At 36.1% G+C, this 11,808-nt stretch overlaps 1 protein-coding gene across 1 annotated transcript; it reads right to left on the reverse strand.

Moving 5' to 3' along the window:
- Positions 1 to 325: 325 nt before the first annotated feature.
- Positions 326 to 11,544, reverse strand: LOC143153637 (uncharacterized). The gene is made up of 14 exons (XM_076325057.1): positions 11,534 to 11,544; positions 11,145 to 11,476; positions 11,045 to 11,047; positions 10,788 to 10,922; positions 9,734 to 9,826; positions 9,001 to 9,165; positions 8,442 to 8,567; positions 7,756 to 7,964; positions 4,987 to 5,253; positions 4,091 to 4,507; positions 3,507 to 3,797; positions 2,923 to 3,082; positions 1,413 to 1,873; positions 326 to 709 (listed from the first exon to the last, which is right to left on the reverse strand). Exons 1-14 carry the CDS (start codon positions 11,542 to 11,544, stop codon positions 485 to 487), a joined length of 2,895 nt encoding a protein of 964 aa, XP_076181172.1. The 3' UTR covers positions 326 to 484.
- Between the last annotated feature and the right edge of the window lie 264 nt (positions 11,545 to 11,808).

An 11,808-nucleotide genomic window follows, 5' to 3' on the forward strand; every position in this document is an offset into this window, starting at 1 on the left:
TTAACGATACTATATCCGAATCTTTGTATTAATGAAAACATTTGTAAATTTCGTTAAAATTCTCTCGATTCTTTAATAGTCCTTCGATTTAATGTTCAGTAAATAAAAATACAAAGGGAATGACTGTAAACATGATTTTTATTCTCGTGAAATGTTTGCTGTAACAAAAGTAGACGATAGGTGTCATTTATAAAAACTTATACATTTTTTCTGCTTTCTTTTAGATCATTACTACTCGAGAAGAAATTTTATTTTATTTTCAACGCTAAATAAGTAGAAAATACGAATAAAATGTAATCGTACTAAGTGCAACTGCAAGTGCATGTTAAAATACATAGAAAGGTGTAATTTGAAGGAAAATATCACATTAAGTTTAATTTTTGACAACTAATTCGATATTGAGAGTAAAATTTCAAAATTTTCTTCTACCGTGACTTTACAAATACTGTTATTCTCTTTTACAAGATGTCGTTACTATCCAATTTTAACTCCGTTTTCCGCGATCGGTGGTAGATTCCGCATCACCACCATCTTGTTTCTCACGATTTACTTCGACGCGACTTCCTCCATCGGCTTTGTCTTCGTAATCGTCAACAGAAATACTGTCGCTGGCTCCGTAACTCGGTATATCGTAAAAAAATCGAAACTTGGGTTCCTCGTCTCCATAAATCATGCCAGGTGTCCTTGGATCCTTTTCCTGGTAACGAAACTAAAAAAAGAACCGGTTTATCTCGCGGGGCCTAGCACAGGAGAGTAAAACGTTCTAATAACAGTCCACGAATCTTTTGAATAATGCCTTCTTTAATTATGTCTTCGTTCGACAAAAGAAAAAAGAAAAACAAACAAAAATTCCTTTCTACGTTGCGTAATGACGAGTGTACGGGCAGTAGAAAAATTCCAAAGGACGCGTATTCGTGGTATCATATATATATATTAAAAAAAAAAAGTTTTATCTGATTTATATAATCAATGAATTTTTATTACGTATCTATACTTCTCACGTTTTTTCCCTTTAATTAGAAAATATTATCTCGCATACATAATTTGAAGTGATTCGAGAACATTTATTTTGTTCTTCGAGAAGAAACATCGCCTTTAAACATTGATCATTGGCAAACTTTTCCTCACAGAATTTATTGTTACGGTGATCACGACAACACCGATAAATTACAGGCATTTTCTTGGAATTATAAATCACCTAACAACCGTGTCCGAGTTAACTCGGGCAAAATAGTCGTCGGATGAATAAATAAAACTATGCTCGCCGATTGAATCGAGGAAGAGTAAATTAAAAAGAGTAACGCGAAATTTAGCGGAGAAATATTCCAGTATAGTTTTGCAATTACCTTTTAAATATTTGAAAAGCGAAACAAGAAGGGTAAAGTTAATCGTAAGAATTACGAAATACGTACCTGTTGAATATTTTCGTCCACTGGGATTTGTTTATCTCGATTTCCAGTTGCGTTGTTATGATTCTGATCTCTCGAAGCACGTGACTCGGATGCACCCTGCAAGTCACGAGCAATGATCGCTTCGTTCGATGACTTCCGGTCGGTTAAATTTTTCATCGGTTCGATGATCGAAAACTTCGGTTCCTCGGTGGTTCTCTGAACACTTCCAAGATCATGCTCGTTCAAGGATACGGTTTTTACCGAACTTTCGTCCGTGTTTGGTTCCGAGTCGTTGAAAGGATCCTCCTCTTGGTTCACAGCTTCCATCAGGTTTTGTATGTAAGGTAAAAGGGTTTCCTTGTTCAGTTCGAAGAAAAGGTTTAAATCCATCTCGTCGTTCTCTTCGTCCGTGCTCTCTGTCAATGGTACCACAGGAAGACTGTCACTCGTTTGATCCCTGTCACTGGAAGATTGAGTGCTGCCTGTGACAGATAAAAGGTCTGTTCTACGTATTGATACATTGTGTAACAACGATGACGAAGAATACAGGCTAAAGATGTTAATGGTAGTAATATTGAGAATGAGATTTAGCAAAGAAGTAAATATTCTATGAAAAATCGTTTCGATAGAACTTAGTGTAACTAACGAAATTGTTCATCAGTCCTAAATAATTACGTCCTATGGATATAAAAGTAATTGATTCAAATCTTGAAGCAGTAAACAGTACTATTAGTACTTTAAAGTATCTTTAATACTGTTTACGTAAGAATGAATAATACATTTAGTATTCTTTCAACAGCAAGTGACTTTTAATTAGTAGATAAAACTTTTAGTGCCATAATAATAACCAGTAAATCTTTAACAGTAAACAGTGTTTTTAATCATGTGAAAGCTCTGATATCTCTTCTAATAGTAATCTATTGCTTGATAAAATCAGTAGTGGTAGAAACACCTGTCATAATCATCATTTTTGTTTTTTATTACCGTTTGACGAAAAAATAAAATGGCAAATGTGTAACAGAAAAAAGGAGTGGTTAATTGCGTCACCAAACCCAACTTTCTAAAAATACAGAATCGATTATGTCAGTCTGGCCGTCGAACAAGAATTAATGAAAGCCAGATAGGATACATAACAGACTCATACGTGTCGCCAATTAAAATAATTCCTCGGCCAAACTGGGTTGTCAAGTTGAGGGGGTCATGGGGAATCGTGGTGTGTAACTATTTCTTTCTTTTTTTTTTCACAATTTCCTATCACGAACGATCGACAAATACGTTTGAACTCAAATCGTTAAACTAACGATCTTGGATTCCTTGATAGATGGCCCAAGGCGGTTAACTGTTCGCACGTAAAAGCCGACAAATCTGAAACACACTGGAATCACTTCGAGCGATGAATAATAATATTCGTAAGAGTTTACGTTTCATCGATTGTAATCGAACATGCCCTTCAACAAATTTCACTACGTTAGAATTACTACCAACACCTTACAACACGGTTAAATCGTGCGAAGTAAAGAAGAAACCTTACCAAATTTGTCCACGATCGGTTCGGAATTATTCAAGTTTTCTGTATCATCGCCATAGAAAGGAAACTTGTCAGCTACGTATTTGGAGTGTTTGTTCGTAAACGGATTATCGTAATCGTGAATGGATGTCACTGAACTCGAATCGCGGTGTTTGTATGAATTCTGAAAGGAAAACGCAGTTACAGAGTCCATTAAGTCAGAATTTTAACAAAAGATGTTTAATTTTCACCAGGGAGAAAGAAACAGGATTGTAAAAATATTTTTGTTGTCTTTTTCGTGAAATATTTTTATTTCTTTCTCTTCTTTGTGCTTTATATTTTTGATAATTGTTGAGTAAGTTACGCGAAAAAAAGGGTGTTAGTTGGTAGAAATTTGTTTTCTTTCGAAAGGTGATAAACATTATTAATGCAAATGCAATTCACAGCCTAGGAACTGGGCCTGGGCAGTCGTTTAACTTTGCTTTGACTACAATTTTTTTCTGTAATAGTAATTTACGAGATAAAAATATTTCTTCGCGAATAATGAAACTAATTTTTATTATTCGTGTCTAAATTCGGTGAAAAGTGTTACAATTCAGAGAACTTACGTCTTGACGATTTTGCTCGACAGATTTCTCGTCCAAAGTGTCTTGTACGTTCTCAAACGAAGCAAACGATAAATTGTTGAGTAACTTCTCTAGAAAATCAACGGAAACGTCGTCGAAATATTGTGTTTTATCCAAGAATGTTTCGTTTTTAGAAACATCGCTAGAATCTTCAGCGAAGTGTGTTTCCTTCTTCGAAGATTCTTTCTCATATTTTTTGTCCAATCCGAACCAGAAAGATGATACGGCCTCGTCTTTCGTGAGGGTCAAATTTGTCAATGTCTCTGGAACAATCTTAACAAACGATTCTTTGACTTTGAATTTTCTTTCAAGTGAAAGAAGGACTTTGAATTTTCTTTCAAGTGAAAGAAAGACTTTAAATTTTCTTTCAAGTGAAACAGAGACTTTGAATTTTCTTTCAAGTGAAAGAAGGACTTTGAATTTTCTTTCAAGTGAAAGAAAGACTTTGAATTTTCTTTCTTAACATACTTTCATCGAGAACTGTTTCGTAGAAATTTTAAATATGTCTAACTTCTTCCATTGTTGGAAAATTGATTACGTTTAGCTCGAAAATTGCAAATACTCACGAAAAAGAAGTTATTCTCACGACCATCATTTACATTATTTTCCGGGATTACTTCACGATGATCTTGCAAAGTATGCCAAGAATCAGACTCGTGATTGATGGCTTGGGAAGTGCGCGGTTTTTCCACGTTTTCCACGGGAAACACGTAATACGATTGTCCATTAGTGTTCGTTATCTTTGGTAATTCGTGAGGGAAAATTTCCTCTCCTTTGTAGACAGTGTTCTTTAGAACGAAATTGAAGAACGGAAACTGATCAGACTCCCTCAAATTTTTTAACAAAGCTGCCTCCTCGGCTGTATACGGTGGTAATAAAATTTTATTTGGAACAAGAAATCCTTCCTTTGTGTTCGTTAAATTCCAGTTTCTCAAAAGAGAATCAATCCCTTCTATCCTTTTGGTTAAATTATCCGGTGGCCCCTGTAACAAACAGTTTCGTAGATATCAGATCAATTTTCTTCGACGAACTCGACAAACACATCTAACGATTCTTTTATCAAATTAAAGAGTCAATAATCGCCATTTAATAAGCCTTCAGTAAGAACTTAGAATCCTAGAAACATTCTTCCCGATTGATCAGTTCGGTTAATTTTCCAGTTTGAATTACATCAACGAACAATCAACATTACGCCATTTGAAACATTAGTATCGCTCGTTTGTTCTTTAGAAGTACGTTACTCTGTTGTTTGTCTATATAAACATATTTGGTAAGTTGCCAAGAATCTTCGAACGACTCTGAAAGCAACTTAGACGGTAGCTCAACGTGCATTATTCGTTATTACTATCATGAAAGATGTTCGCTGTGTACTTAACAGTAAACGACCCTTACCGACTCTCTGAATAACAGGGATCGGTGAGTCGGTTCGCTTAACTTTCAATCAAAATTTCATCATCCTTACCAACGTATCGTAAACGGGGTATCGATTTCCCGTCAGGGCGCGTGGCACTTCGTTCTGCGGTCGTTCCCGTCCCGGAAATATCGGTTTTTCGTTGCGTTCACTATCGAGCTTATCGACGTCGAGAGATCCGTGAACGTACGATGCCCGTAGCAGCCATTTTCGAAATTCTTCGCTCCGTGACGTCGAAGCAAGTGTTCCCTCCATCCATGTAGCGTACGCACTGGAACCGAGTACATCCTTCACGGATCGAAGCCAATCTTGAAATTGCTGGAAATAACAGGTCGTGGAAAGCTTTTATCGGGAAATGTCGGCCTCGAAAGGCACGCTCGTACGGATTTCGTGGCTACGAAGAGCCTTGGTATCAACCTACTACGTATCGACTAAACGAAACACTGCAATTTTACGAATTCTTCGTTGCTCCGAGGTAGCAAACCTTAACGCGATTTTCGACCACGGTTCACGGTATTTGGTATTTTAACATTGGCTCGAAGTATCTTTGATGTAGTAATAATGGCGAGTGATAGTACGATAAGAGAGTAACAGTGACATTATGTTGATAAAGTAATATTGATAATATAGTAACGTTAATGGTACAGTAACAGAGTAACAGTAATAGTATAGTAATGGAATAATATTAATCGTGTAGTAATTAATATATAGTAGTGATTGATATTTACATTAATAGTATACTAGTCTTTGGTTGTACGATGTGAAATTAAATTGTTCACAAGCAGAGAATATTCTGTAGGTAAAAATAATAAGAAAGATTTCTTTATCAGGAATGAAATTTTTTATATTCAATTTTCAAACATGTATTAATTCTTTTCTCCACTTTTACGAGCTTCGAATTATATTTGTCTAGGTAATTATGGAATATATTGTGTATTATCGAGGGCAAATTTTCTGTATCGTAGTTCTCGAAATTTTTATCACGATTTTCGTCAATGAGAGGATAAAGCGAATATCTCGAACAGAAGTGGCAATTGTACCCGAAAATAGAATATATATATGGAGTAAATTGAAATTATTTTCGATTTATCGTTCTATTAAGTATTCCGTTGGTCCCTTCAATTTAGTTCGATTCAGTGGGATACTTCGTTCCGAATGCATCGCGAATTGCGGAAGATTAAACGTTTTCAATGTTCACTTCGATACCTTGAAATCTTTTTGTCCCTTGGCGTTTTGTATCCAGAGCTCAATGGCGTCCAATTCGGTCTTCGAATTTAGGTGATTCAACCACGAATGCGGGATTCTGCGTGGCACTCGGCGTTCAAACAGACATTTCGTTAATTCACGCTATTTCGATCAAGTTTTAAAATATATACGAATTTACCAATAATTTCGTTCAATACTCTCGAGTTGTGCATTTCGTACGTTCTTTGATACCGGTTTAAATTTACTCTCTTTCGTGAAAGACTACGTCTACAAAAGCAATCCAATGAGCATCGTTCAATTATACGAAATATATTCTCGACGAGCAATTTTTACAAATATTTACGAAAAAGCAATCCAATTGGTTCAAACAACGCCTATGATTTTCAAAAATTTCAGAATCTGTAGATTGCTCCTCGAAAACCAAATTTCATTCTCTATATTTTGTTTCTACACTACTTTTCGAGTCGTTCAATTAAACAAGCATTTCCGCCACAAATTTCAGAGTACTTTTCGTCCATCCCTTGTGAAAAACACTGTATTTCAAATTTTTCAATGTTCCATGCGTGCACCGAGTTCCCTAAAGATCAAAGATCGTTAACTGACCAATACACCTTCCGTATAAATATTTTTCAATATTTCCCCCTCTGTTGCATTACGATGTGGATCGATGCAACGCGATGCAGGCAATGAATTAAATTGTTCCAGAGTTTCGATTCGATGTATTTTTACAATTACTGGCGGGTATTCAATATTTCGTTAAAGATACATCGAATCTTGTCCTATCTCGCTGCGCGTTGAAATTTTTTAAATATCGATAGCAACCAGCTAGTGATTTCGTGCATACTCGACGTATTCGTTTCCTCGCGGAGAGAAGCGACTTCTCTTTTTCCAATTTATGGCACGTCGAAGAGAATTTTTCACTCGGGGACTATCCACCGAAGAATCTACGCGACAGAATTCATCACGCGAATAACTGTGAACTGTATCGAAGCGTGCTACTCACTTCGTTTTTTCGTTAATATTTCCCTGGCTCGTGTTCCTGCCTGGTGTCTGCGAAATAAAAATGTAGCGGTATGCATCGATGCATTCATAAATGGAAATATACATTATTTCTTTCCACCCTCTTGTAAAACTCATCCAAATAAATTCAACGACGTTTAACAGCGAAGAGAATGTTGAACGTACAATAATTCGATCGAATAATTGTAATTTACATTTGTAATGGTAATTACATTGTCCAAAATCAAATTTTGCATTGCAGATTACTTTACTCGATTTAAAAATAATCTTTTTCGTTTTTAAATTTCTCTTACTGTACGTTCTTGACGATTGTGACACAATTCATTTTATTTTCAATACTTTGTTCAATTATTGACGACACTACTATATATTATTTTATCAGTAACTAGTTAAATATATCGTATCGGTTGAATTATCCATCGTGGTCCAAGATAGGAAATATTATCTCAATGAGAAAAGAATTTGAATACTTTCAAGTATACAAGATTTTTCGTTTTATATTGTAGGGCAAGAAGAGACTGGGGTTTGCTGCTGTATATAACTATAGTTTGTATAAATGTGTAAATTTCTGCAAGGTGGAGTATCTACCTTGGCATCGATTTCAGGAGATTCTGTACGTTGATCTTCGTTGCTCAGAGATCTCCTCGAAGAAGGCAGGGTGTTATTTCGTGGCTCCATGTCGCAAGTTCTTCGAACGTCACAGTCGAAGGTTCGAGGCTTGCAAGATCCCACAATTTCTGCGGAACATTTTTGCATCGGTGGACATATCCATCCGCGACAGTGCTCGCTTATTTTCTCGAATTCTGCGAAAATGTACGATTGCATCGTCACACCGCGAGAAATTAATTTTTATCGAACAAACATCGTGTATCCCTTTCACTTTGATCAGAAAATACGTTTCGTCCTGTATGAAACTCAAACGAGTAATTTCTTTCAATTGAATTAAGTTTTTCTTTTTTAATTAAATTAATTCTACCACGAGAAAAGTCCAAAGAACAATTTAGAAAGCAATAGTGTCGAAACGAGTACACCTTGCCCACGTTGATGTATAAATGTTTGCCAACTCGAGGAGTTTGAGTTAAGAGTTACACATATACTTAATAGAAATTCTGAACGACGAATTGCAACTCATCCTATTGAGTAACATGGTTAAATGACACAATCGATGCATAGCAAGCACAATTTTCTTTCTTTCGTACTACTCGAATCACTGTTCGAACGTAGAAGTGTCGATCGTTCGAATCAATCGTTGAAAATATTTGCAGATTTGTTAATTTTACCTGCTACGCAGTCTGGTGTGTGTTTGCAAGGAGGATTCGAGCAAGTGTTCTCAGGTCTTCTTAAAAAGCACTCGAACTCCGACGAACAAGTCAGGCTTCGACATTTTCCAAGCCAAACGTGCACCTCTGCAAAAGGAACTCATTGTCAATTATATTAGAAAAAAAAAATTTCCAATACTCGAAAATCCTACATATTATTTGAACGTGTTCAAGTTTTATTTCTGTAGCGATTTCTTCGAATAAAATATCGCAAATAACTAACAATAAGTTATACGACCAAGTTGTGGTATTCTTTTAACAGAGTAACAGAAATCGTAATAGATTAATTTTTCCAAGAAACGATTAACATCGAGAAAGAGAGTTTCCTTGATTAAAAACTTCGAGGACTGTTTCTTTATTAATTCGTATAATTTCTTTAAATTTTTCGTTATTCAAAAATTCAAGGATCGTCATGTTACTTCTTTGTCGGTTCGTATGATTTCTGTGAACATTTTTACTTGATACCGAGAAGTTAGTTCGGTTAATTAGAGAATCGAGTTTTGCGAGTGTTACGATCGACCTTTGTTCTTGGCACAGCTCCTAAGTAGTTTACAGGGAGGTTTGAGGCAAAACGACTCTCGGAGGATGCAGTGACTCCCTAGAGGACACTCAAAGCCAGCACAGGAGGCAGGACCTTCGTGGAATTCCTTTCGGGACACGCATCTTGCTATCTGTTGTTTGCATTCTAGTAAACGCGAAGCAGTTTAATTATCCACCCGTTGCTTCGTTTGAATTAAGTTTGTTTCGATGTAAAAATAAAGATACGCGTTCTTTAACTGATCTTTTGCGAAACATTCCACAGCGAAAGATTACAAGATTCTCTCGTCAAGAAATGTAATACTCGGTAGATTAAAATAGTCAAATTTCGGTATAAAAATACGTAACGTCACATTTATCGAATCTTACGATAATAGAGACTTAAAAGCACTCGAATGTATTGACTAATGTTTCTTAATATCGATGCTTAAAAATTGATAACTATATCTACCAAAAGTCTTCGATGTTACTCTTCTGTTAGTTATAGGTTTTTTTCCTTTCGGTAAACACGAAAGTAGAGAGAGAAATGTAATAAATTTCTTTGTTTCAACAATGAAACGAGATACGAGGGTGGTAAAGATGGTTCAAGAATCTTTTGGAAATTCAAGTGGAATTTTTCTGTATGTACCGTATTGTAAAGTCTACGAATACTTTCGCGTTTTCATAGTTATAAATAAATTGTTAAGGTATAACGTGTGCACTTATAGGGTACTTACTTTCGTCCCAGCGACAGCGACGAACCTTCAGCTTACACACGTATCCGCTGCTACAGCGTACAGTGTCGCACGTGGAGGGTCCTTTTAAGAATTCTTTAAACAAACAATTTCCACATCGTCAATTATCCACAGTTTTAAGAATTAGGAACAACGACGATACAGAGTGTTCACTGGCACGTAAAATTCATTTTAGAAATGAATTTTATGTTTAAATATAATGAAATAACTTCAAAATTCTGCACCCTTTGCAGCAGAGACGTTCTTGCATAGAAATAAAAGAATTATTTGTTAGTTTTGAAGTGTGTGTTGAATTCCTTAAAATTTATCACGCAGACAAATTCTGTTTCTTTCGTACTGTTTATTCCACGTCACGGTAATCGTTAAAATATATGTATAAACCAAAGTAAGAAACAATCTGTAAAATATTTCCATGGAAAGTTTGTATACCGCGAGAATCGATTAAATAAGCGGACTCCTGATTAAATCAGTGTCGAAAAGAACACCGTGAAACTTCTTCAATCCAGAATATTGTGAAAATGTTTCTCTCGGAAAGAAAAGTTTTACGGGGAGGATGTATGATCTTGGAAAAATAAAATAAAGGGGAAAATTCTCCCCTCGACTGAAATAGCTTTTGTGCCATACTCTTGGAAAACAGAATCTTGTTTCTTTTTACCTTCAAAGGGTGAAGTTTCTTACGGTAAGAGCAAGTGTACATTGAGATATTTAGAGTAAGGTTTATACGACGTCATTTACCAGATTTTCTTTCATCTCGCCGATTACACGGAGATTTAAGTTATGTGGAAAGTTCGCTTCCCTTTTGTGCCGGATAAGTCCGTAGTGTACCGGGATTTTCATTAAAAGCGATATAACAGCGTTACGATGAAACGTGCAATTTAAATGTCAGCTTTCGATCTTTCGCGAACACTCGAAATTAAATTTGCAGTTAACCGTGCTCTTCTTACCCGCCGTGTTACCGTGCAGTTTCATTTTAGCAACAAAAGCCCCGGTAATTCTATACATATATATATATATACACGTTCTTTAAGCTATTTACCTGTTTCGGATCCAGCGCAATAAAGCATCCTGGGACACGGTGGATCTTTGCATCGAAATTTCCGGTGCACACAGACGTCGTCGTTCTCGCAATGTAAATATGCACACGCCCTGTGGTGGTTATTACCAATGGTACCTATTGTTCGGTGCAAAACAATACATTTTAAGAACGTCACTTATGAGAATTTCTTTCCACTCTCGGAGAACACGTACAGTAACTTTCAGAAGTTACCTGGCAGTTAAATAAAATGTTTATACATTCTAAAAAAATCGTGTTTCATTTTCACCAAAAAAAACAACGAAATGGCTTTTCAGACAACCTAATATTTCCTGTTTTCAGTTACTAATAAATACACACCTTTTCCTTTGACACCCTGAAGACGCACCCTCGTGATCAATAAGAAGAGAACGAGAAACGTAAAATGCCTGATATCAACGAGTTTCCGTTCCATGGCGATAAGAACAAGCGTGGAACGTGATACTAAACGATGCGCGATCATGGCCGCACCTGAGGCCACCTTGTTGACGTAATTGGTACGGGCAAATCGTGTTTCGATGTAAACGGTGTAACTGGAGACGTCAGTAACAAAGTCAATCGCGAGTACGAGTTCGTTCGACTCTTTCGATATGTTCAATGCAGTTGTGAACTTCTTCGTGTCTTTGTTCACTGGGACATGGCTCTTTGGTAAACTTTATACCATTCAAGGATCACTTATTAAACAAAAGTTAACCACTCGTCCAAAGTACACGTGAAACATATTTTCTCAATGTACGAATAGAGTGAATATTTTATCGATAGTACTTCGTTACTTTTAACACTAGAACTACCGATAGATTCCAGTATATTAAGGTGTTTTTTAAATGTATTTCAGGAAAATCAATGATCGAGGAAAAAGAGGAACATCTACGGAGTAAAAAATGTTACGTCTTTTGAAAATAACGCGAATAGTGGGAACGAAGGAAGAAGCAGGGGTGGAAAAAGTATAGGTAATTTAGCAAATTGGTTATTATAGAAATATGGA

This window comes from Ptiloglossa arizonensis, chromosome 13, assembly GCF_051014685.1.
Source record: "Ptiloglossa arizonensis isolate GNS036 chromosome 13, iyPtiAriz1_principal, whole genome shotgun sequence".
Taxonomy (NCBI): domain Eukaryota; kingdom Metazoa; phylum Arthropoda; class Insecta; order Hymenoptera; family Colletidae; genus Ptiloglossa; species Ptiloglossa arizonensis.